The following is a 26,251-nucleotide window of genomic DNA, read 5'->3' on the forward strand; positions in this document are numbered from 1 at the left end:
GCCAGACAATGGGGGGTTCCCGGCGGGCTCCCTTTGTGGCCGGGTTTCGGTGGCCAGGTTGGGCAGGGCTCCACCGCCGCCTCACCTGAGCGCCGCAGGTACGGCCCCGCTCCCGCTCCGCTCCGCAGCTCCTTCCAGAGCGGGGAGTTCCCACAGCGCAACTTTGGTCGCGTCGATTCCTCTGTAACCAGCGCCCGGCGGGGCCTCGCTGCGGCAGAGTTGGCTCTGGAGCGGGTGTTTTATCAGGGGATCTCTCGAAAGCGAGATCTCCGTGCTTCTCTCATCCTGTGTGGCGTAGTTTTTTTGCGATCTGATTTTTTTTTTGTTTCTTCTAGCGCTCAGTAGTTAAAGTGTTTCTGAAGGCCTCCGAGTGAGCAGTTTGTTTTCCCACAGCCATAAGTACGGGAAGCCCAAATTAGTGCCTTCTCGCTTTCTGCCTCGGAACACTGGTCTGGGGAGAATTAGGCATAGTCACATGTCTGGGTTTTTTTACACGCTGAAAAAGTGGCGTCTCAGTGTTGTTTTCATCTTAAAACCCATAAAAATCGTGTATCTTACAATTTTTGCAGTCTAGGATCGCTCTACTGCTTTTAACCAGTTGCTCACCGTGTTGAATGATATTAAAAAAAAACAGCAAACCAACAAGTTCTCAGCACATGAGATCACACATTCTAGTGGCAAAAATTGGTTTGATGTCAGCTGTGGTTCCTGGGAAGGCTGATGTTCTGTGCACGTTAAAGTAGCTGCTATTTGAATGTAGTTTTAGCGAAACACGCGAGTCTCAGTTACCCCTGGTCTTTTGGAGGTCCTGGTGTGGGATGTGTTTGCCCCGTGAAAGTGCCCCCTGTCTCCTGCTGAAACTTCAAAAGCTGCTTCAGAGAATGGTTTTAAGTTTTTGCCGAGCTGGCAGCGAGCAGCCCCCTGGCTCCAGGCTGCTCCCGTGTCCTTCTCCCGAAAATGATCTCGAGCTGTGCCCGAGTGATCCCCTTTGAATAAGTTGCTTTGTTAAAACACGCGAGGAGTCCGAAATGCTGCTTTGGAAAATGACCTGGAGGTTTTACTGGTGCCGCTTAATTTTTCCCCTTATTGCGTAGGAATTATCCCATTATTCCATGGAAAAAAAATAATTTTTATGAAGGGCTTTTTTTGCCTGTTCTTTCGGAACTGGGAAAAGTTTTAGTCCCATCCTGAAGGCTGATGTGCATGAGAGGAGAATGAAGCTTGGGATAATTTATTGAGGGGGTGTGTGAACTGGAAGTACGTCGCACATTTGAATAAAAATTCTGAAATACTGTGGAGCTTGTTTCCTGTGGTATTTGTTATCAAGTGGGCTGCAGTAATATCCCAGGAATCGATAGCTCTTGGCAAATAAAACAGCTCTTCCTGTTGGATGGTTCTAAATGCCATTCCCTGCTAAGGCACTTTATGTAAAACATTTCCTGTGCGAGAGGCCCACAGGAGGAACAGGAAGTGGGAGAAACTGCTCTGGGGTAAGTTGGAGAGTTTGGGGAACCTGGGACGTTCTGTGTTCTGGCTGTGCTTGGTTGGCAGTGGCTGTTCTGAGGTTGTGGGAATGCCTGGATCGATGTTTGTGTGTGAGCTGAGGAACGTGTGCCGTGTTTAGCGATGCTGGTTCCTTGAACTGCTCCCTGCAGATGGGTTTCATTAGTTCATTGCTGCTGCCCCCGGGGTGCAGCCAGCCCGTCTGCCCTGCGGGTGCCCAGCTCTGGGCCCGCGGAGCGGTGTCAGACACGGCCTCCTCCGAGCACTTCCCTGGAAAATGCGGAACTATCGCGTGGCTTCCCGCAGCAGCCGTGGGGTTGGGCTGTGGCTCCAGCTGCAGAGCGCTGGGTTATGATGACACGGCAGGTTGGGGGGAAGAGGAAGTGTGAGGAGCTGAGCTGGCTCCTGCTGGGGCTCCTCCTTGGAGCTGGGGACACTGGGACAGCCTGACGAGATCGAGCAGGATTTAATTCCCTGAAAAGTTACGAACCGTTGCAAGAGGGGAGGGAAGTAAGAATTAGTAAATGCAAGTTCTCTCACATTAACTCACCGTGTCAAGTTGTTCTTGAGTACTCCAGGTTTCATACTGCTGGTTCAAGAACGACTGCCCTGCCTGCCATGTGTCCCCCTGCTCTGTGGAGCTGCTGCAGGTCGCTCAGCCAACCACTGCTGGGTCCTGTGCCCTGCAGTTCCAGGCAGCTCTGGGAGGGGAGTGGAAGCGGGCAGGGCTGTGGACATGGCAGTCCAAAGGGGTCGTTTCTGCTCTCGGTTTTGTGTTGCTGCTTTGCAGGGGGTTGGAGTTTATTAAAAAAAGGTGCAATCTCCGGTGTGAGGGTATAACTGGAATCCTTAGGCTGTCCTGAGCACTTCCACGAAACAGTAACGTGGAGGTGCTGCAAGGCTCTGGGAGATGGTAGGCAAGCATTCCAACTGCACTGGTGGAAGATGTTGCTCTTAGGTGGTGTGTGCTGTGGTGTAGAGAATTCACTGCTGACAGGAGCTGGGTTGCTTGAGGTACACCTGGTGCTAATTTTTGTCTTAGTTCATCAGAAAGTCTCATTTTAGAAAGTTTAAGTGTCTTAGGTAGAGTTTAACAAGTGGTTTTTGCTAGACTCAATAGAGGAATCCTGTGTAGGGCATACCCCAGGCTGGGACTGCCTGGGTGCGTGTCCAGTCGGGCCCTGCTGTGGCTCCAGCAGTGCCTGAGGGCTGCTCTGAGCCCGGCCCCGTGGCCAGAGGGCTGCTCTGAGCCCGGCCCCAGCTCCTGCTCCACGGGGACACAGCCAGGCTCTGTCCCGGGACCGCTGGAGCTCTGGTGTTGGTGCCTTCAGCCCTGCTGGAGCTGGCCTTGGGCCTGGCAGGGACTCCACGGGTGTCAGTGGGACAGGAACCGCAGCAGGGGATGTTGGTGGCAGAGCTGACTCTCTTCCTCTCGGTGTGGTCAGAGGCTCGGGGGTGTTCGTTCCTACCCCCCCAGGCCCTTGCAGGAGGAGCAGGCGCTGCCATAGGGAGTGGGAGAGCTGCAGTTTTCTGGCACTGCTGGGTCTTGGGTCTCCACCATCACCATCTAATAATTTTTCTTTGTATAAACTGTCCTTGGCTCACCTGCAAAGACAACTGTGCACTTTGACTTGCTTTTTTCTTACTACTGTAAACTATGCTGGATTTTTGTGGCAAACCTATCTAACTTTTTTAATCCTTTTCTTTCTTTTTTCTACAGCATTGTCCAAGATATAACAGTTGGTACAAAGGTAGGCACTTCTCACTTTTTCTCTCTTTTTACACTGCTCAGCATCTGACCTAGTTTTAGCCTTAACAAATGTAGATCTTCAGCTGTAAAGGGTTATTTCTGGTACCACGTAAATTGGTTTTAACCAGAAGGTAATTTAGTTTCATGTGCACTTAAAACTTATAATATGGCTCAGCATTTAGCTCTTGGCATTTGGACATTGATTATCAACTTTATTGCATTTAGGAACAGTCTAAAATGTCGAGCCATGCTTGTTACTTGTGTGCTAGACAATGCTTCTCCATGGAGAACTGATCCTTTTCCTTTGGAGAACTCTGTTTCCTTCGTTTGTGTGAATTCCCGTTCAGTTACATGTCAGAAATCCTTCTGCCACAAAAGGGAGCGTTTAGCTGTTGATTTTTATTTCCTGCTAGTACAGCAAATATGACCTTTGCCTTTCTAGTCTGAGGTTTGGAGAGCGCAGCCTTAGCCCTAAACTCAAAGTGCTGAAAAGGAGGCTCCTTATCTGCTGCGGGTGGCGACGGGGGTCAGCACTGGTGCTGTGAAATGCTGAACTGAAATGTGCAGGACAGACCTGGAATGTGCAGGACAGACTGACCCTCCTTCCCGGGCTGCAGGGCTGGGTTTGTCTCGGTGCACGTTGTAGCTCTGGGATCAGGACTGCAGGGAGCTCAGCCCCGTGTGAGTGTCGGCCCTCGGTGACCGAGAGCTGCCAGTGGCCTTGGCGGGGCTGGGGAAGGGATGCCTGGGGGAGAGAGGCCAAGGGATGGGGCTGGTGGAGCAGAGGTGGTGCACTGGGAGCCTGGCAGTGCCACGGGAGCCTGGCAGTGCCACAGAGCTGAGTGCGAGCATCGCACAGAACTCGCTGCTGGCCGGCTGGGAGTACAGAGTGAGCTGTGGCTGCAGCTCAGCACAGGCAGCTTTTGGGGTCTGAGAAGCATTAAATGCGTGAAGGGGCTCTGGGGGGAAAGGTTGCTCCAGCTTTTCCTCCTCTGTGAATCTGAAATTTGGATTAGGGATATTGTCTGGTTCTGGCTGAGAATGCTGCCTGCTGCAAAGAGTGCAGTTTGCCATCGGATGCAAGGAGGAGAGGCTTGAGCCTGGACAACAAAGGTTAGTTAATAGTTCATAGCCATTATGAAAGGTGGACCAAGGCATCCCTTGACACTATAGAGCAGTTTGCTCTGCTTTATTGTTTTAAAGGGCAGGCTGCTGGCCTTTTATTTTATTATTTTTCACATCCTTAATTTACATATTAAGAGTATTCACACCCACTTATTAGTTTTTCTGAGATCTTAATTTAATTTAGTTTCTTAAGAAGTCCCTGGATGTCCTCATGGCTCACTCCTCTGAGCACTGTACTGCCCATTGGTCTTATTTTTAATCAGGTGTAATTGTAGTAGCCATTCCTGGCTCCTCAGTTTAAAGTGTGTGAGTTTGTTTAGGAAGCTCATTGCTATTCTGGTGTGGGGATTCCTGATGCACAGCCTTCTGGAATGTCCTGCAGATTAGGAACACATGATATAAGACTTACTTCTTCCCATAATTTCACTGCTGTCTGAAGAGGAAGTGTGGCCCTAAGATGGAGGCACTGTGTTTGAGCTCTGAGGTGCTGGTTTGACCCTGCAGTTTCCTCTTCCAGGTAGTCTGATCGAGGTCCCTCTCTCTTGTATCTCCTTGCCCTGTTTAATTTCCTTGGATATCACTGTTCCTTCACACTCTTAACAGTCTCTGAGCAGGACTGACTGACTAGAGAGAGGATGAACTGTGACAAGTCCTTCTTTAAGTGAAATTGCATTTTGGTGATTGAAAAAGTCTCAGAATAGTTTAGGGGCTGAATAATCCTGTAGTTTCTTGCTTAAGTTAAGCTCTGCTTGAAAGATTTTGCTTCCATAAACCAAAAGTGCAGTTCTGTGGTGTTTGAGAAGTTAATTTTTAAAACAAGCTTTGCTGGAGTGTGATAGAGACTGACTGCATAGAAGTGATTTGTGGTGAAGCCAGGATCTTTGCCATGGGAACCGTAATTATGGCTTCAGGCAGCAGGCCAAGAATGTTGTGAGGAAATTCCAGTCCCCTCCTATGGCTTTAGTTAGAGGCTGCAACAAGCTGGCTCTTGTGGCCTCCCAACAGGCGTGAGCACACATGGGAGCCACATGTTGGTGGCAGGGGACACGGGTGGCAGTGGCTGTTGGGGGGCGTTGGGTCAGCTGGGTGTGCCAAACAGCTCCATCTCACCTGAGAGTGCCACACGCTGCCCTATGCACCTGGGTCTTGAATTCATGTATCTGCTCATAAAACGGTTGGAGAAAATACTGGATTTTAAGCTCAGGCCTACTTTGCCCTCAGTCTGGGATGATTAAAAAAAATAGGAAGATAACATGTGGCAATTACTCAACTGCGCCTTTTTAATCCCACAAGTGTAGGGATGGATTCTGATCTCTGACTCTGATGTCTCCTTCAGGTACTGTCAGACTGAAAGATGCAGGTGTGCTGGTGCCACGTTTGTTGATCTCTCATACCAGCAAGGAGGGGAAGCATTATTTAATTTCAGACTCCCCATGGCTCTGCTACAGCTCCTTTAAGCTGTGCTTGCTTGGACCGGTGTTTGAGCCGTCCCATCCATCAGCCCTTTGACAGGTGGGGCAGAAATGTCCTTCCATAGGTTCTGTATGCCTGGAGTGACTCATCCAGCAGTATTTCTCTCTCATAGGATTTGTGCTGAGCTTTGCCAAGGCCCCCTCTGCTCCATGGCAATGATTTAAAAGCTCAAGGTTGACGGGTAGTTAAGTTTCAGCTTGGGAACAGTAGATCATAAAGCCTGGGTGTGTACTGCCCTACAGAGCCAGCATGACTGCATTGCTGTAGCGCTTGGAGTTTAGGAATTTTGGGCTATTTAAACTGGCCACACCTTTTATTTGCTCAAAGGGCAGGTTTGTTTCACAGGGTGTCTCCATAGTAGCAGAGACTGAGAAAGTGGGGAGGGGCTGATGGGTGAGTGGGTTGAGGATCCGGCTTTGCTGTGTGGCTGCTGTGTGCTCGAGCTCAGTGCAGCTTGTTGCCAAAGCTCGGGGTGTGAGCAGGTGCTCTCCTGCAGTACTGGAGGGTCTGGTGGCTTTTAGGAACTCCAGGGCTGGTCTGTAGCCCACAGAAACAGTGCCGGCGCTCGCAGCAGCACCATGGTAGGAACCTGCCGTGCTCTGAGCAGCTCACCCGCCTTCAGAGGGGCTGGGAGTGTGTGTGTGCCCAGTGTGCCAGTGGGGATGCCAGGGTGGAGCTCCACGTTGGCTCCTCTGGAGAGGTACCAGCCTGAATCTTGTCCAGGCACGAGGGAGGTTGTAACAAGTTTTGAGAGCCTGAAGTGGCAGGTGACTGGTGTTGGCTGAGCAGAGTGTGGGTTAAAAATAAGTGTCCTCTGCGCCTGCCAGACAGGCTGATGCCTCTCCCACAGATCCACTGTGTCCATGGAATATGCTGACTGCTGGGTTGAATTTAATTTGGTTAATGGTATGGAGCTCTCTTGGTACATCAGCCATGAGCAATTTGGTGAACCAAATTGAACCCAACTCTTTTGGTTCTGATCAGATGATAAATTTTGTGTCCAAAGGGTGAGTGACACTGAGCTGGGAGCAGTGTCGTGCTGTGATGAGGCTGCAGGGTCTTGAAGTTGCTTTGTGTTGGCCTTAACTTCCCAGCTTCCTGATGGGGATGCAGGTGTGGTGTGTGTTCTTCAGAGATGTTTCACAAGAAAAGTTGACTCGTGGTTTGTGTTTCTGACCCAAACTGGAATGTTTTTCACACTACTTTAACTGACTGAAGAGTGCTGGAGGTAGGAGAGGGGAATAGAGGGAGAACATAAGGGAGACTTGCTGGATGTGAGTCTTTGGTGGAAGATGAGGAAAACTGGCATCCTTCCTAGTAGTTTAAATTTAGTTCCATTCTTGAATCTCAAATCTCTCGCAAAAACTGTTGGAATGTAACATGAGTGTGATGATGATGTCATCAGACTGGATTTCTCTTAATAGTTTCTTCACAGAGGTTTGAGCTGTGAACCGAAGGATCAGAGCATTCCTGCGTCCCTCTGGGACTGACCCCGAACAGCCCTTGATGAGCCGCTCTGTTCCTCCTGTGCTCAGAGGCATTTCTTGCCTCTCTGATCAGAGCAGAGGGTTTGCCTGAGCTCCTCAATGATCTGTGTCATTTTTGTGAAAATGTCACGGTGGTCTCTTGTTGGCTCCACAATACTTTTCCAGTCGTAGGGAGAGTGAAGAACAATGATGCCCATGTGCTCTGGCTTCCTGCAGGACAGATTTGCTTTGGTTTCTTTTCAGAGGGGGGTTTCCAGGTGCAGCTCTTCCCTGCTTTGCTTTCTGTGAGTGCCTGTTAGCTGATGGCCTGTTTGCCTCCAAAATCTACCTTTTCCCTCACAAGTGCTGCTGTCCTGTGTCTGTCAGAGCAGAGTAAGATGCTCCACGTCCAAAGGCAGGGAGTGCTGCTGCTCTGTAGGGTTTTCTCAGTGAGCCGGGGAGAGAAACAGCTTTTTGTAGATTTTGGGCTTGACCAGCCTGTGCCTTCTGGCTTTTCTGGTCATTGCCCCTTTCCTTCTCACATGCCCCGTCTTTTTGACATTGCTTTAATTTTGTTTTCTATCTGAATATTGATTAATGTCACTTGTTTGACTTTAAATGAATATTTTTATGATCGTTCACTTTGTTTTCTAGCCTTTTGCACAGGCAGGATGCAGTTGACTTACTGTAATCCATTTAAAATAAGTGCTGGATCTTAAGTAGATAAAGGATTATATAGGGCAGCTGGGAATTTCTGTAGCACTTCTAGGTGTGCTGGTAGGAGCTGAGACAATCTCTGGCCTCATTCCAGAGTGTGGTAAACCAGGTAAAATCCTAGTGGCAGTAAGGCAGCACGTGGTGTATGTGAATGAGATGTTGCTTTTTAAGCTGTGAAAGCTTGTACAGACCAAAAATTCTGAAGGCTTACTTGTTAAAACTTTAAAGCAAAGCAAGGCTTCGAGTTTGGGTGGTGGTCAGAAAGATAACTGGAGAACATATGAAATGTTAAGTTGTACCTTGCCTCCCTCTCCATGGCTCAGAAAAGGGAACGAAGTGTTGGCAGCAGAGCTGCCCCAGAGTGTGATTAAATTAGTGCAGCTTGGGCAAGGGGCCTCCTGCAGCCAGGAGTGTCAGGCCAGAGGAGGCTGCTGGCATGGAAACCCCTCCCGGCAGGGTTTCCGTGGTGCCATTGTGCTGCTCTGGGGATTTGGGTGGAAACAGCCCCGCTCTGCTCTAGGTAGGATCTGGCAGTGTAACTCCAGAAGTGGTGCTTGTTTTCAGTCAACAGGAAGAGGAGATTTGTTAGTTCAAACGAGGAATTTGATGTGCTGCAAGCACGCTGTGGCTTCTGTTAATCTGGTCATAAAAATACCAGCTGCAAACGAGCGGCTGAGCAGAAATGTCAGCGTAATTAATGCCTCTGTGAGCAGGGATGGGAACGGGGGGCTGGAGAACCATATCTTGAAGTGCAGCTGGGCCTCCCCAAACAACTCAGCAAACGCAGCAGGGAGAGAAGCAGTGCTGTGGGTGGATGTGGGTGTGAGCACTAGCACCCCCACAGCCCTTGCTGGGTTTGCTTTGTTTTAAACCTAAATTAAATTACATAAAACTTCGGAATCAATAACTTTTCTGCTGGCTTTCCCAGTATAATTCAAAATACCCAATGGGTACGTTGTTAGTGAGAAAGTCTTCTAAACCTGTTCAACCAACCAGACTCGCTTTGGTTCCTCTGCCTCTACTGAATTGGGTACTTGGTATGAAGCATTTGAATTTATACTGTGGTTTTACAGAAACTCTTCGGAGTTTTTAATATGTACAGAAAGAACAGACCAGACGAGTCTGGAAAGAGACTGTGGCAATCCCTGCAGTGTAAGGGCAGAGAGCTGATCGAGGCTACTGAGCACCCACTGCTGGGGGCAGGGTCACAGAGAACTGGGGTCAGTTTGCCTCAGTTTGGTCATTCCAAAAAGGAATGATTTCCCGTGGTTATCCAGTATGGGCTCCAAAAGGAACAGAGGAGGAACACACACTGATGAAAAGTTGTGGCTGATGCAGCCTCCCTGTGCTGGGGACTGGGCTGTGTGGCCTGGGGATGGCAGCTCAGTGTCACCACTGCAGCTCCTTGGGGCGCTGGGGCTGCTCCTCTTGCACTTCAACAGCCACCCCTCTGAAGGGAGATGTGGGAAATAACTTTGCTGTGACTGTGCAGTACTACATGTACTGTCTGTAAACTTCCTTGTGTAGAGAAAAGACCTTGGAATAACTGCGGTTTCCCAACTCCGGCAGCCTTCCCTCTTGGTTTGCATGTGCTTCCAGCTGGGAAGCTTACAAATTGGCTGCTGCTGCTTTTGATGTCGAACAGTCATCCCCCTCTGCCTCCCGGCTCTGGTCACAGTGGGCAGCACAGGCTGTCTCCGAGATAAGAGGGGAGTGGACTGGAAATTGCTCTCCTTAAAGAGACACAGACACGACATGGACACGTGGAGCCCGAGCCTGGCTGCAGTGACATCCTTATCACAGGGCCTGCCAGGAAGTGTTCAAATATTCAAGAAAATGTTTACTTTAAACAAGCCATTAGGAAAGTTAAATTCAGGGAATAGAAATTCTTTCCATAATAGTATAAATGCTTGTTTTTCCACTTTATGGTTTCCTAGTGTTGCCTCCATGAGAGCCAAGTATGTGGCCTGTTCTCCTGGCGTTTGCAGGATGGTTTGCAGGAGTTGCCCAGTGTGCTTGCACAGACACACCAAGTTGTACTGGAAGACCTGGGGTTCTGGATGTGCAGAATTTTACAAGTTAATATTTAAGAACGCGTTTTAAAATGGTGAAGGCCCGTTAAATCCTGATGGGAGGGCTTTCATGAGGCCAAAACCACCCGTCTGTGTGGGCAGGACTGTGCTCTGGTCCATGGTTCTTGTCAGTAGCTGCCAGGTGGATCCCAGGCCACAGCATGGGAAGCTGTACCTGGAGTGGCTGCAGCAGTGTAGGCACAAGAGTGTTCTTGCAGTTAACTGGGGGATTTCTTTTAGCCTTGGATTTATGCCTTGATTTGAGTCATCAAAGGATGGGATCACAGTCTAGTAGCCTCCCGGCCCAGCTTGCCTCTTGCTGTACTCAGGAATGGAAGTGCTAATTAGAACAGCTGTTAAAAGGCCCGTTCCTAATGACTGTGCCATGTGAGGAGGAGGAGGAGGAAGAGGCCGAGGCCTCTGTGCACAGAGCCTTGGTGGGACCTGGTCAGTGCTTGCAGGTGACCAGCAGCAGCACAGGAACCGCAGTTGGGAACCTGGCCTAATTCTCATCTTTGGGACATCAAAGTCCTTGAAGCCTCTTTGAAGAGCTGGCAGTGAGTAGTCAAACAAGAAATTCAAGATTTGAGGGGGAAAGAAAAAAAACCAACCAAATTGTGTCTGTAGCTGGGTGTTCTGGGGTTCTCAGTGACCTACTTTCCCAGCCTGTTTGCTGGGAGAGTGTGCAGAGCTTTTCTTTTGCAGAGATCCTGTTTCTGCAGGTGCCACCAGATACAGGGCATTGGAAGATAAGGGTTTCTGGTGCCACGGTGTGGAGCGGGGTATGTTTCCATCAAGGTGGGTGGGAGTTAGCTGAGGCAGGGATGAGCTCTGAGCTTTTCTGTGTGGTGAAAGCCTTTTAGTGTGGCATTTCTGTGGAAGAGCGATGTAGAAAACGATGAGAAAGTACTCTTATGTGTTAGATCTGTAGTATCTTGTTCACTCACAATTTACAATGGGATTTGAAGTCTTCTGTGAAACTTGAAATTAAGCCATGCTGATTGTAAGCTGTATTGTGTATGCAAGTACAGATTGTGCTAAGAAGTCATTTGTAGTCATGTTTACTTTTGTCTTAGTAGTGTTTCTTGTGCCTCCTATGGGTTAGACCAGTCCTGGTCAGTTGAGGTGGTTTGGGTGACCTTCCAGGGAATGTTGTTACCAGGAGACACCTTCCACCAGAGCAGGGTGTTCCAAGCCCTGTCCAGCCTGGCTGTGAACACTTCCAGGGACGGGGCACAAAGTACATAGCTTTGGTTCATAACTGCCAAGTCATACCCAAGGAGTTTTGGCAGCTTCAGAGTGAAAATGCTGTGGGATAGGAGCAGTCAGAAACCTGTTCTGTGGGTATGGCAGGAGAAGGTGCCGGTCGGTGCTCAGCGCTCGTGTAGTGGCTTCACACAGCTCAGCAACACTCCTGCCCCAAGATCCCTAATGCTGAGCTGAAAAGAGATACTGGAGAGTGCTGCTCCATTACCAAACTGGATCTGACTGATACTTAATTCATGGAGGTGAGCTTCACTGCCCACTGTCAGTATGTTTTCACTTACACTTGTGTTCAGCTCCTCTCCAGCTTTCTCTCAGTTGTTCTGCTTTAGGAGTGCCTGGATAGAATGGAGTAAAATGCTGTCTGTTTACCTTTCATCTGTTCTCTTCCAGCGGGGACCTGACGAGCTTTTCTCTCCTTGTGTTGCTAATGGACCCTTTATCATGAACAGCAACGCTGCTTCTTCAGGTAATATTATGTAGAAACAAGCACAGCAATTAGTTCTAAGTGTTGCAAGTACTGTGAGGAGATCTGGATTTTCCTACTTGGTTGTAATTTTAAAATCTCTTCATTTTTCGTACTTATTAGGCCTTTGTAGGACAGTGCTGAATAATAGTAATAAACTTCTGCCAAGAACACCAGGCCAAGTGGAAAGGAATAAAGCAGCAATCTTGGGGTTAGTGGCTCAGGCCTGCACTAGAAATGTGGGTGGATGTGTGTGTGCTGTAAACAGGCTGTGAAATGGCCACTAGAGAGTTGATTCCATTGCAGTGGCATTCAGCTATGTCACTCCCATCGTGTAATTTGGGGGGAAAAGAGAGTAAAACCATGTGTCTTCAGAGTCAAGTTAACTTAGACTGTGGAATTTCTCTGTAATAGAACAGTAACTGGCTGGGGAGCACAGTCTGTGTGTCAGCATTTGGGAAGTGCCTGCTTGTTCTTCTAGACCCTTCTCATCAGCAGTGACTCCTGCTTCTTACAGATAATGGAAACGACAGCAAAAAGTTCAAAGGTGACAGTCGAAGTGCTGGGGTCCCATCCCGAGTAATCCACGTCCGGAAGCTCCCCAGTGACGTCACGGAGGCAGAGGTCATTTCTCTGGGCTTACCTTTTGGCAAGGTCACCAATCTTCTAATGCTGAAAGGAAAAAACCAGGTATTGTCTCTGTAATTGAAAGCAGGGATTGTGTCAAAGGCTCGATGAGTTTGTCATCAGGAAACCAGCTCCAAATTGTTTAAACAGCTGCCATGTGTTAGGAGTCAATAACTTCTGCGTACTCTTATTTTACTTTTCTGTGATTATCCTATGAGCTGTAGAAAATACTATTTTCAGGCTGCAGAAGGAGCTCAGTCCATAATTACAGGTTGTCACTTATAATTAGCGTTAGGCCTGGTTTGGAAATTGCAGACCAGGGAATTATTTGAGCAGCAGTGTCATGAGTTGGCCTTTTTCACTGGGGCTGGCTCGACAGCCGAGTTAGCAGCGTGCAACGTGGCCTACTGAGGACACCTTTCCAGACCCAGCAAATGAGCTGTGTGAGGCTGAAACACTCTTGGGTAATGCAGGAGGTGTGCACTAATTTGGTAACTAAAATTGTCTTGCAAATTAAGGAGTAAAAAAAGCAAGTCAACTTTAATCATTGCTTAAAATTACGTCTTTAATCTTAATTATGGAAAGGTGCCTCTGATATATTGCGTGGTGTGATTATACATAAGTGCTTACTGCAGTGACTCGCTGCAGTCCCTTACGTTTGTGTTCTGAGGGAGAGGAGCCCCTGAGGGTGCAGAGCAGCGAGGGGGCTTCCTGCCCTGGGGAGAGGTGAAGGGTGGATTGTTGCTGCATTTTTGTGTCCTTGCAGACACTTATGTGTAAATACACATATGGAGATCTTAGGGCGACACTGAAGCTGTTGCATTAAATCAGTCTGGAGGGGGAAGATCCTCATTTGTTCCACTTACAGTCAGCTCTTAAACAGTTCCCTGTGTGTAAGCGGGTTGTGAAAATCCAGTCCTGCTGTGGCTTTGCTGGAGGGTCTGTTCAGGGTGACCTGCTGCTGTCCTGGTGTGACGTGTCTGCGTTGGGTTTGACTTCCCAGGCTTTCATAGAGATGAACACGGAGGAGGCAGCCAACACCATGGTGAACTACTACACCACCATCGCTCCCATGCTCCGGAGCCAGCCCATCTACATCCAGTTCTCCAACCACAAGGAGCTGAAGACAGATAACTCTCCAAACCAAGCAGTCAGTTTGTTCTTTGTGTTGTCGTCCCAGGGTGGGGGGACAGCCAGATCTCAGCTGGTGGTTTGAGATCCAGGGGCTTGGGTGATGTCTGGTGCTTCAGGGCATTTGTTTCTAGTGTTGGAAAGATTTCTGCAGAGTGCAGCCCTGATGAGGCAGAGCTCACCTGTGGTGGAGCACAGCCTGGTGCAGGTAGGTGCAGCTTCAAGGCAGCAGCACCTGAACCCAGCAGATCTTCAGGCTTGCTCTGGGCCCTCGAGGGTTTCTGTGCACCACACACTCTGCAGAGGGGAAAAAGTTCCTGGTTTCAGCTCGGCTGCTCTTGGCAGTCTTGTAGGACAGGAACACTGGAAAAAAAGTCAAGTTACTTGTGGGTCCTTATCAGGGATGACTGCCAGTACATCCCTTTTGCCTCCTCTCCCTTTTCAGGGTCAGAGCACCCAGTGCCTCATTTTTCCCTTTTTATAAATAATGGGATAATTTTACTGCACCTGTTGATGCTGAGCAAGGTTTTGCAGTAGCATAGGTACTGCATGTTTGATTTAGTTTGCATTTTTGCGTTGCCCTGACTGGTTGGGGTGGTCTGTACTGGCCCTGTTTCAAAGGTGCTAAAGCCGTGGCATCCGCAGCACGGGGCTGTTGTGCTCGCTGCTGCATCCAGCTGGCTGTTCACAAGCAGGAGGCTCCAGGAGAGCTGACAGTGTGTTTTTGCAAGCATGAGTGTGGGTCTGACAGGGTGTTTGGTCCTGCAGCGTGCCCAAGCAGCTCTGCAGGCCGTGGCCACGGTGCAGACCGGGAACCTGGCGCTGGCAGCCACGGCCGCGGCCGTCGATGCGGGGATGGCCATGGCTGGCCAGAGCCCTGTCCTGAGGATCATTGTGGAGAACCTCTTCTACCCCGTCACTCTGGATGTTCTGCATCAGGTAAAACACGTCCCCACAACTGCTTGAAGTTCCTGGAGGAAGGGGCAGCAACACCTGGGGCGTTGTTGTATTTGCAGCACCTCTGGTTTGTGTTTGTACAATGCGAGTTCTGAACAGAGCTGTCAGACTTCTCTGGAGACCTGACACCTACAGGAGATTGGTCCCACTCTGGCCAGACTTTAATTTCCAGAGGTTTGATTTCTGGTCCACTTTAATTGGATTGATTACAGTTCCTCAAGTTCTCTTTAGGTTTTAGCAAAAGTAGGTGCACCTTGTCCTCACGCCAGGGCAGAGGAAACGTACAGTGTCCAGGAGCCATTTAGGCTGTTTAGGCAGTGGCCAGTTTGGAAAGTTCCCACTGTCTGCTGCAGTTGCTTAACTTCATCTTCGTGTTTAAAATGCACGCTTGACTGCATTAAAGAATCCTTGAAATTCCTGGAGAAGGTCCAGTTTGTGAAGGTATTTGTGAATCTTCCTGTGTAATAACCCAGAACAAACAAACTGTGTTTAGGGGGTGGTTCGATCACTCTGGTGTGTTCTAGGCTGATGCCCATGGTGTGGTTTAAAACCTTCAGTGTTTCAGTTGGAAGCTGACAGGCTGAAAAGGATGACTGCTGTTTTCTGCATGTGATAAGAGATCAATATGAAATTATCTTACTGGTAATGTGATAACAAGATATCCAAATATTATCTTGCAGATTTTTTCCAAATTTGGTACAGTCTTGAAAATCATCACGTTCACAAAGAACCACCAGTTTCAGGCCCTGTTGCAATATGCTGACCCCATGAGTGCTCAGCATGCCAAACTGGTGAGTGCTGCACCCCTGGATTGCTCTGTCGGGTTTACCTTGGTCAGTCCAAGCTCAGGTGGGATGCTGGCATTGGGATGTGCTCGGAGGTGCTGCTGGGCTGACACCAGCATTGCCCTGAGGGCAGAGCAGGAGTGGGAGGGAATTGCCCCCACACACAGCGTGGGTGGCTCAGGGGCTGCCAGAGGGGCTGAATGAGGCAGGAGGTACCTGCCTGTCCTCAGGTGGAGCCCTGGGGTGGCCTAACACCTCTCTCCAGAGAGCACTTGCTGTGAGCTTGGTCTAAAGGCCATTTGGGTGAGGACTGATTTGTTCCCTCACAGTCCCTGGATGGACAGAACATCTACAACGCCTGCTGCACGCTGCGCATCGACTTCTCCAAGCTCACCAGTCTTAATGTAAAGTACAATAATGACAAGAGCAGAGACTACACCCGCCCAGACCTGCCCTCTGGGGACAATCAGCCCACTCTGGACCAGACCATGGCAGCTGCTTTTGGTGAGAGTTCGGGGAGGGGGAGCAGAAAAAATCCAACTGGTGTGTGTGTCAGTGTGGGAAGGGGAGGGGGCCTCATCCTGGTGTATTCAGTCAAAACTTCAGAACGCAGTGTGACCAGGGAGGAAAAGCTGGGAATGGCCGAGGATCGGAGCAGTGCAGGACGGGCGGGTCCGGGCCGGGGGCGCCGCTGCCGCCACCTCGTGTTCGCTCTGAACACTGCGCGGGTTCGATCTTCCTGCAGCGAGGGCGGGGTGTGCTGGTCACAGCTCATCCTCGGGGCTGCTCCGGAACGGCAGGGTTAGCAGAGGAATCGCTTCTGTAACCCCTTGAAGTTCGGTGTTACACAGGAGGCATTTTTGAATTGCTGTTTGTGTTTTAGGGTTTAGCTTTAAACTAAACGCTTGTGTTGAAGAACAGATCAGGATGTTCCAGATAACTTTAGGGAGGTTTAGGTTAGATATTAGGAAAAGATTCTTCCCCCAGAGTGTGGTTGGGCACTGGAACAGGCTCCTCGGGGAAGTGGTCACAACACAAGCCTGACAGAGTTGAAGAAGCATTTAGACAATGCTCTCAGGCACTTGGTGTGATTGTTGGGGCTGCCCTGTGTAGGGCTAAGAATTGAACTCAATGATCCTTAAGGGTCTGTTCCAACTCAGAATGTTCTGTAGTTTTGGGAAATCTAGCGTTTTCCTGCTGTTGTATGTCTTTGCATAATGTGTATGTCTTTCCCAGGTGCCCCAGGAATAATCTCTCCTTCTCCATATGCAGGAGCTGGCTTTCCTCCTACTTTTGCCATTCCTCAGGCTGCAGGTACTGTATTTCGTAAGTTGGAATTTTATGTAGGTTTTCTGTTATTGAAGCATCTTGATGTTTTAAGTCAAAGTAGTGGTAGTTTTTCTGGGGTTAGCCATGTGAATTCTAAATGCTGGCACTTGGGTATGGAAGGGACTGGTGTTCCAGTACATCACCTCAGCTAAGGAACATTGTGTGCAGCTGCAGCACCTCTGGGCAATGTCCTGGTGGCAGGAGGAAACTACATGAAGCAGGATAGGAGAGACAGTAAAGGCAGGGTTTAAAATAATTGAGGGACATGGGGAAAAGATACAAGTTCTTGTGCTTTGAATTTCCTCATGTGGTTGCAGAGGTTAGGGACTCACTTCCAGAAGTGGCCAAGAGTCTGAGATGAAGGATGGAGGTGCTGCAAACACTCACTGGAGTGCCAGTCTAAACAGGCTTTGCTGGGGCTCTCAGCATTCCAAGCCATGTTGACTTTCTGGGAACCTGATGGAATTTCCTTGCTTATGACAGACAAGCACAGACCAGGCTGTTGAGACAATGCTGTTTTGGTAACATCCATCCCTGCTTGGGAAACAAGAAGGGCTGTTTGGGGGAGTAATCCATGGAATTGATCACCAGCAGTTGTTTCTCGAGCTCTAGAGCTCTTGGCCTTGGAGGGCCAGCACAGGAGGTGCAGCTGGTTCTGGGAACAGCCCAGGAATGCCTGTGAATCCAGCTGCAGTGGTTCCTGTTCAGGAGAGCTGGGTGGTGGTGGCACAGGGTGCCTGGTGGTCGCATGCATGGTGAGAGCACGTTGTGCATGCCCTGGTTGGATGGACCCTCCCCACGTGTGACTCCTGCCCTGCACAGCAGAGCTGAGGCTTTGTGCTCGTCCGTTGCTTGTGAAACGTGTGAGAGTGCTGAGGAACCTGCCCAGCACCAGGCACTGCAAAAGCAAATCCTGTCAGAAACCAGAACATTTCCTGCAGCACCAGAAGCGGAGGCTCCTGTTGCCCTTAGGATACACGGTCACTGTTGGGAATGATGACTTGCATGGTTCAGAGAGTGTGCTGTTTTCCCTTCTGGTGCAGCAAATACACTAGAGTACATGCTGTTAATTCTTTACCGGTTAATATTCTTTAATTTCCAGGCCTGACAGTTCCAAATGTTCCTGGAGCACTAACTCCTTTGGCTATTCCAGCAGCAGCTGCAGCGGCTGCAGCAGGACGGATTGCCATTCCCGGCCTGGCTGGGGCAGGGCACTCCGTGCTGCTGGTTAGCAATCTGATCCCAGAGGTTAGTGCAGTCCTAACTTTTACTTTTTTCTCCTTCCTGTTATCTCTGCTCTCACTTTCTGAACACGGATTGGGCTGAAATTCATTGAAAGTGAAATCCTGCTGTATCCAAAGGAAGTGCCCGCGCTCTGCCGGCCCCAGAGCAGAGCAGAGCAGTACTCTAGTTCTAGTTGCTGAAGGGAAATGGGAAAGTCCATCTCAAATTGAAATTGCTCTTCCTTGGTTCAACACCAAGGATGCTGCCTGCCTGCTCTTGTCCCCCAGAGACTACAATGCCTGTCCCTTCCTCCCTTTTCTGTTTGGAGTCTCCCTGCCATTCCCATGGAATAGTGTCATTTGGGTCACAGAATAGCCATGTCCATTCCTTTTCCTTGGCATGTTGTAGTTTTTAATACATTAATTCAGAACTACAGAGAGGCTTCATGCTGATCTTTGCTCTTTCTGTGTAGTGTCTGGATCCCTGCCAGCTTGACTTTGTACCTGTGCAGTATTTCCTCTGCCATGTGCTTGCACATTTCCCCCTTCCAGGATTTCTGGAAGTTTTTCCTTAGTTAAATCCCTTAACAGCTCACAGTTTACATTTTCAATTCTACTTAACTGAATGAGTTGAAATATTTGGGTTTCTTTAAAAATAAAGCAAGCAATAGTTGAACAAAAATCTTCTTTAATGAAAGACGGCATCATAAGGGAATTGGATATGGGGGGCTTGGATTTTCCTTCAGTCAGCCCCTGGCTCTGGTTGGATTGAAAGTGTAGAACCTCTGGCATGCAGCAGAGTGATGAGGCTCTGCTGAGGAGCTGTAACTGGTGGGACTGTGCACACACGTTAATAGCACTTTGCAAAGCTGTAAAACTTACCAGTGCAGAGTCACCACAAAACCTCTTTGGATCAAAGGGGAAGCCTGGATGTGATGAATGATCAAAATGTTTAACTCTGGATGAGATGAACCAATTGGATCATGTTTCAGACTGCTCTTACCTGTCATTGCTGTTCTCTCCAGAGCATGAAATAATGGCAGGGGCTGTGGAACAGCTTTGGGATTTGCTGCTCGTGCTGCCTGGGAACTGCTCTGCCATTCCAGGGACTCTCATCTCTGGCTTGTTCCATCATAAGTCTTAATGAGAGCTGGCATTGTTATTCCTGACCAGTGTGATGCTGCCAAGTGTGTGCTCCAGGGATGCTCTTGGGTGCCTGAATGGCAGTGGCAGGACAAGGGGCTGTGCTGCCCCTCTTGATTTCTCACAGCCCTGAGCAGTGCCAGTGGGGACAGCTCTGTTCAGGCAGGAGCAAGCAGTTATTTCATGCCCTGTGTATTTTGAGGAGCTCTTCACTCTCCATCCAGCTTGTCTTTGGGCTAGAGAGACTTTGGGACTTGGACTGAAGCTGTAAACTAACAGACATGAAACTTTTTCCATTGCCTGTATAATCAGTGTTGTAGAAACTTACCTGTGCCACAACCAGTTAGTAAAGAAACAGTATTGCCTGGAGTGACTGCTGTGCTGTGGGGTTTTCCTGAATGGGAATTGTGGGAACTGAAATGGCTCTGTTTTTCCTTCCCCAAGAGTGGGAGCAGTGTCTGCACATCCCTTGTGGTGACCCAACACTTTGGGTTCTGCACGGTGAGCTCAGGCCGTGGATGGGAACAGACCTCTGCAAATGAGGCATCAGACCCTTTATCCAAGTGCTTCCAGCAGGCCTTGGAGGGGGCTTTTGGGGCAGTACAGCTGCTCATCCAGATGACCTGTTCCCTTGAAGCAGTGCTTGGTATCCGTGGGGGATGTTCCTTTTTCCCAGCCAAGTGCTGTGGTACAGGTTCCTTCCCGCAGGGCCCGGCCCCGGAGCAGCAGATCCGGCTGTTTGTGACTCGGTTCATGAAGTCATTTCATCCAAGGAATTTGTGTAAACGGACAAAGTCTTTTGAGTCAAATTTTAGGGAATGCCATTGTGATTGAATTGGGTATTGCAGCCTGTGGAAGTCACTCCGTGGGGATACTGTCTCTTACATCTTTGTATATCTGAAGTAAAAATGCCTTTTCTTTATCATTGTGTTCCACTAGGTAAAACCTATTAACTGTTTCTGTAAGCGAGTTATTGTATGTAGAATTCTATAAATCTGACTGATGGAACACTACATATTCCTTATGTATTTACTGACCTGTGTTTTTTGCTACTTTTTTCTTTTCTCCCCATCCCTGAATTTTTTTTCTTCCCCTGATCCGGAATTTCTTTGCCAACTGACTGCACGGTACTTCTGCTTCCTGTTGTTGCTTGAAACAAAAAATAAAAACATTCCCCTTCCAAAAAAAAAAAAAAAAAAAACACAAAACAAAAAAAATAAAAACCCTGCTCTTCGGAAACCAACCTGCCCTTCAATATTAACCATCTTGAAAACTTCATCATCCATCAACCAATTTCGCCATTTCCTGCGGGGACTCTGCCCTTCCTCGTTGTGGACGATTTGTGCAACCTCGCTCTCCCCTTCGATTCCTTACCTCTTCCCTGTCCCTCCGCTGCCTTGCTCTGCTGTTCTCTAAAGAGAGTTACACCCCAATGCCTCTTTATTCTTTTCGGTATGTTATTATTCACACTTTTTATTACCTTGTTTTTCATTTATTTGAGATTACTTTTTGATACTTCAGAAATGTACAGTTTGCAGTTTGCCTTTTTTTTTTTTTTTGAATGCGTAATTTTGGTTTTTACATTGTTTATTTAGTTTGCTGTTTAATTTAGTTTGCCTTTGGTTTTGGTTCAGTTCTGCATGGGTTATTGCTTTGCATGTCTTTGATAAGAGTTTTAAATTGTGAGAGCATGCAAAATTGTCCAGTCTTCTGGCAGTAAGATTTTGGCTTTTCGCTGAAACCCAGTGTCTTTTCTTTAATGTATTGTTCCATTATTATTCTGCTATGTAAGAATTCCCTTAATTAGAGCAGAATACGTAACCATGGTTGAAATGAGATCAGTTCTGGTTGGGAATGGATTTTTTTGCTGTTGGATTGATTAGCTGATGTTAAGTTGAATGAGAACTTGTTTTGTTTTCCTATCTAAGACTGTTCTTGTTTACTCCCTCTTTGAAGGAGTCTATGGTGATGTGCAGAGGGTGAAGATTTTATTTAAGAAGCAGGAGAATGCCCTAGTTCAGATGACCGACGGGAACCAGGCCCAGCTTGGTAAGCTTGGGAGCGTCAGACTCTGGGCAGTGAGAGCCAAAATGGGTAGTTAGAGCTTTAATATTGGCACTTTGTTCTCTTGCAAAAGAAGACCCAAACCCCGAATGTGTCCGTGGCTGTGGGGCAGCTCTGGGGCAGGGGTAGCTCGTGGGTGCAAGAGGGAAGCAGACTGAGAACACAGTGAGTCTGGGGGACCCTGCAGGGTGTGATGGCTGCGAGGGCAGAACTAGAGTGAAATTCTGGCTTGGAATTTGTGTCTGAACAAAACTGAAGTGCCCCTGCAGTGAGGTGTGTCCTCCCCCTTGCAGCCATGAGCCACTTGAACGGGCAGAAGCTCCACGGGAAGCCGATCCGTATCACGCTGTCCAAGCACCAGACGGTGCAGCTGCCTGGCAAGGGCCAGGAGGAGCAGCGCCTGACCAAGGACTATGGCAACTCTCCTCTACATCGCTTCAAGAAACCAGGCTCCAAAAATTTCCAAAATATCTTTCCCCCTTCTGCCACCCTTCATCTGTCCAATATTCCGTGAGTACCTGCTGGGGATGTGGCTGAGTGTTGAGGTGTTTGCAGCTTTGGTCTGAGTGCAGGCACGGGCAGCTCTGTGCTGCTGGCAGGAGAGCTGCCCCAGCTCCCTGTTCCGTCTCCTTGCCAGGCCAAGGCGCTGCTGGTAGGGAATTTAGAAAAGTCTCTGATGAGAATTAGTTTTTTGAGATTAACTGGGCCTATCAATGTCATTTTGACTGGAAACACTATTTCTTTCAGACCCTCAATAACTGAAGAAGATCTTAAGATGTTATTTTCAAGCAATGGTGGGGTGGTCAAAGGATTCAAATTCTTCCAGTAAGTGTTTTGTGTTACATCCTCTCCTTACACTGGGCTTCTCTGTATGGGAAGGGTGGAAGTACTTAGTTCCAATCAAATCCCAGCTCAGGCTCAAAAAGGTGAGCAGAATCCTCACTAATGCAGCGTTTGACTGTGGAATAAAGAATTCCTGAGGAACCTTGGTTTGAGCACTGGCTGAGGAGTTGGGCTGTACGTGCTTGCTACAGAGATACTCCTCTGTGTAGAGAGTGAGTGTAGTGCAAGTACCTGGAGGGGGTTAGTTCTCTGCCAGCCCCATCAAGTGCTGGATGAGAGAACTTGGATCGAGTTGGGGAAGCTCCTGCACTGGAACTGAACATGCCTGAAACTTGTGTCTTGTCAGGAAGGACCGTAAAATGGCTCTGATCCAGATGGGCTCTGTGGAAGAAGCCATTCAGTCCCTCATTGAGTTCCACAATCATGACCTGGGGGAGAACCATCACCTGCGTGTGTCCTTCTCCAAGTCCACCATTTAGAGCTTGGGAAGGCCTGAGACAAAATGGACTTGACTTAAAAACCTGTGGGGCTCAGCCTTGACCTTAAAAGGCTGGACACCAGAGTTTCAACTTCCATCATTCCAGAAAAAAAAAAAAAAAAGCCACTTTAAAAATGCAGCTGAAGTGACCTTAAAAGACCAGAGATTTTATTTTTTTAAAGAGAAATCAGTTTACCGGTTTTTAAAAAAAAAGAAAATTAACTCTAATTCCTCTTGCTAACCTTGCGGTGATGGGTAACAATCTTGACTGTTCCAATAAAAATCACAAGTTCAAGTTTACACTATGGAACCTGCTCTGGGAAATTCCCCTCCCCTCCTGCTCCTCCCCTAAAAAGCAGATCCCAACAAGTTTTATCAGGTTTCACATTGATGCCTTTTTTAATTTCTTTACCCATCCATGCCTTGAAAGACCTAAAACCACTGTGTGAATTCACTGTAGCGCCTTGGAGTCAGGATTGCGGTGACCAGGAGCTCCCACCCCGCCCAGCACAACCCTCGGTTGCATTGATCCCACCTTACCTGTGCACCTGCTGTCCTGTGCCTTAAACCTTCTACTTCTTTGGGAAACATCCGAGCGGCAGGGAGGGGATGGGCAGAGCCCAGGGGGAGGAGCAGCTCTGGCCACGATCAGCTGGGGGAGCTGGCAGAGCAGAGAGAGGAAATGCTGGGCTGGGACTCACGAGTGTCTCAATCCCAGCGTGTCTTGTGCCGCCTCCCAGTCTGCTCGTGGGTCATTGCCACCTGCACCTCAGGTGGGAGTCACCCCAGATCCTCTGTCACACTCGGACCAGCAAAGGTCTGGGTGGGGGAGCGTTCCCAAGGCCAAATCACATTCCAGTGTCAGGAGCGAGCCCGAGGGCTCTGCCCTCACAGAGCATTGGTGAGGGACAGAAGAGCCCCTGTGGGACACCTGAGAAGATGAATCAGAGTTTGTCAAAATTGTGTGTGTATATACCTAAACGCTTGGCTAGGATTTGGAGAATCCTTGGATACCCCGTGATTAGAGAGGTGCCTGCAAGGCACCTTCGTGCCCCTAATTGGAGATTAACGAGGCCGCTGTAGCTCCGCCATCGTTCTTAGAGCATGTCTTCAGCATTTGAGCTTTTGTTTGAATCCTTGTATTATACTTTGATGCCGTTGCTGTCCTCTGTGCCTAGCAATATTTCCAGTTGACCAAATATTCTAATCTCTTTATATGCAAAAGAAATAGTTTAAGTACCTTTTATAGAATGATAAGATGGTATAAACGTAATCTAAATTTACTCCTTTGTGGTATTACCCGTGTATACTGTACTTTTATTTTCTTTGTTTTGTAATTGAAGCTGTAGGGCAGGAGTAGTTTCCAGGCTGAGGTCGTGGCTGAGGATGAGCAGAGCCAAGGGTGTGAGAGAACGAGCACAAACAGCTCGGGAATGGAAGGAAAAGGACCCAGGCTAAAGATTTTTTTACCTTTTGAACCTATAAGCCCAGATGTTGTTCTAGGAAGGGAATTTATTAAAAGTAGAATGCAGCAGATCGGTTTTTCCCAATGATACAACCATTTTTTTATTTTATTTTTTTTTTCTGGCTTACAACTCTTTCCCGGGCCATTCTGCCTTCTATTCCGTGTGATCCAACGTTGCCTTACATTTCCCTCTAACCTGCAACCTGTTCGGATGCAAAATAACAAGAATCTTGTACTTTTTTTCAGGGTTTTTCTGCAAATTGTGGACCAAAGTTTGTTTTTTAATTGTCTTAGTGTTGCAAGTTCTGATTTCCTTGCTTGGTGTGGGAGCTCTTGACTTGCCTAGCACTGAGTGTTTGGAAAAGTCTTAACTTTCTGTAGTTCCTCCCTGGACTCTCAAGGATATGATTATGCTGGAGAAGTGTGTGAGGTCCGAGTGAGGCTCCGGCCGGGGCTGTGGCGCGCTGGGTCCCCCCCGTTGGCCGAGGAGGGCGAGACCCCCCAGTGACAGCGTTGCTTTTGGGTACCTCTAAATCCACGAGAGCCGTGCTGGGGCCCTGCAGAGCTCCCTGGGGCCCTGCCAGCGTCCTGTGCTCAGGAAGGCACATCCGGGGGTCTCGGTGGCCGTCGCCTCCTCCCCTCCCTGTTGAGAGACCCACGGGGGGCCCCAGCCCGCCCCAGCACCGGGGTGTGACCGGTCAGTGCCCCCATCACCCTCCCCAGCGCTGGGGAGGCTCCCGGGGCCGGGCCCCGGCCGGGACACTCCGGGTGTCCCGTGCAAATCGCGGCTGGATTGGGGTAACCGGGCCCCCGGCACGGCAGGTGCTCCCTTCGGATCCTGTGTTTGCATGTAAAGAATGTGAGTAACTAAGGGTGTACATATTTATAATTTTTTTATACCTGTTGTAAGACATGAGGGGCAGCAAAACCCAGTTTTTTATGGTGACCAGATGTATTGTATATTTTGATAACAGCAATTCCAGGTTCAGTATTGTGGAAGGTGGGTGGGGAGGGGAAGCGTACACACCATCAGAATTCCATTGCCTCTTTCAAAGAATGTTTGTAATGCAAAAAGAAAAGAAATTAAAACTACTTTATAACAACCTTTGTACCTTTCTGTAGCTCCATTATTTCCTGTTGAGATTGTAGAAGCAGTTGGTGCCCAGTCTGTACTTGTGCTTTCAATAAATTCTTCTGTATCCTTCACTCCTGATCTTCCTCCTCTTTATTGTGCCTGTTTTGCTTCTGATTTTTCCTTCTCATGTAATTCCAGCTGCCTCATTTTATTTAACTTTGACTCTTCACACCCTCTGGGCTGGCAGCTGTCCCTGTCTCCGTGGAGCATGGGATGGGGTCTGGCCCTCCAGCCCCTCGGTGCTGGGCTGGAGCCCCGAGGCCTGAGGCTGGTTGGGCCCTCACTGATGTTCTGCCTGTGTCACACTCCAGCACTTTTTACTTCATGTTCCTAAACTTTCCATATGTTCTGGCTAATATCCATGAAAAATAACCCACTTTGAGTCAAACCCTCCTCTCTGTAGTCCTGTGCTATAGCTGTGGGGCTGGATGTGCTGTTCTCCATCCCATGGGAGGAGGTGCAATTCCTGTTCCCTCCAGGAGCTCCCAGAGGAGCGTGGTGCTTCCTTAGGGATCTGGTTCCTCACCTGTGTGCTGAGCTCTGCTCGAGCTCCTGTCCAGAAGTCCCCCTGTGTCCCGGGGGAGACACAGTCCCCACCCTGAGCTGCTGCTGTGGCTCTGCTGTCCCTGTCCCTCTGTGCTCAGCCAGCATTAGGCTCCAGCAAACTCCACAGGCCTCGGGCTCCAGGTTACTGAGGGGTCTTGCTGGAGCCAGGGACTGCTGAAAGGGACCACTGTTGCTCCTTGAAAGTCCAATGGGATTTGTACCAGCTGCCTCTTCTGGTCTCCGTGCACATGTGAAAGCCGGACCGAGGGGGATGTGTTGCTGCCCCACAGGAGTGAGCAGGATCACTGCTCATGGGTTGGTTCCCCGAGTTCTCTGGGGTCCAGGCCGGGCTTTGCATCCATTCCCGGCCCCTTGGACACTGATCGGCTGCTGAAGGATCGATGGGGGCGGCGAGGGCCATGGACGGGTCCCCATGGGAACGGCGGCGGCTCCCGGGGGGGCCGCATCCTGCCCCGGCTCTGTTCTGCCATCCCATCCCACCCCTTCCCACGGCAGAGCCCCCCGTGCTGCCGAGCTCTTCCCGGCCTGTGTCCGGCAGTGGAGGGAACTTCCCTAAAGCTGCCTTTAACGGGAAAACTGACGTAGGGAAAGCGGGGCTGTTCCAGCGGGAGCGCCGCGTCTGCACCAAAGGGCTTTTCCAGCTCCTGCCCAGAGCGGCGGGAAGGGGCT

General features: G+C 49.1%; 1 protein-coding gene across 2 annotated transcripts in view; it reads left to right on the forward strand.

The window, feature by feature from the left end:
- The window catches only part of PTBP1 (polypyrimidine tract binding protein 1), a 30,351-nt gene extending 5,265 nt beyond the window's left edge, over positions 1–25,086 (forward strand). Inside the window, exons 2-15 of one of the 2 annotated variants that reach the window (XM_027704626.1) lie at positions 3,224–3,254; positions 11,763–11,838; positions 12,353–12,525; positions 13,466–13,612; positions 14,362–14,532; positions 15,231–15,341; positions 15,665–15,839; positions 16,572–16,649; positions 17,767–17,912; positions 20,449–20,482; positions 20,987–21,079; positions 21,388–21,604; positions 21,842–21,919; positions 22,284–25,086. In XM_027704626.1, the coding sequence (XP_027560427.1) occupies positions 3,224–3,254; positions 11,763–11,838; positions 12,353–12,525; positions 13,466–13,612; positions 14,362–14,532; positions 15,231–15,341; positions 15,665–15,839; positions 16,572–16,649; positions 17,767–17,912; positions 20,449–20,482; positions 20,987–21,079; positions 21,388–21,604; positions 21,842–21,919; positions 22,284–22,416 (1,663 nt within the window). In that variant the 3' untranslated portion in view covers positions 22,417–25,086. The remainder of the gene's footprint in view (positions 1–3,223; positions 3,255–11,762; positions 11,839–12,352; positions 12,526–13,465; positions 13,613–14,361; positions 14,533–15,230; positions 15,342–15,664; positions 15,840–16,571; positions 16,650–17,766; positions 17,913–20,448; positions 20,483–20,986; positions 21,080–21,387; positions 21,605–21,841; positions 21,920–22,283) is intronic. The other variant, XM_027704627.1, reaches the window with a different exon arrangement.
- Positions 25,087–26,251: the final 1,165 nt, after the last annotated feature.

Source organism: Neopelma chrysocephalum, unplaced genomic scaffold (assembly GCF_003984885.1).
Source record: "Neopelma chrysocephalum unplaced genomic scaffold, ASM398488v2 Primary Assembly neopelma1_283, whole genome shotgun sequence".
NCBI lineage: Eukaryota > Metazoa > Chordata > Aves > Passeriformes > Pipridae > Neopelma > Neopelma chrysocephalum.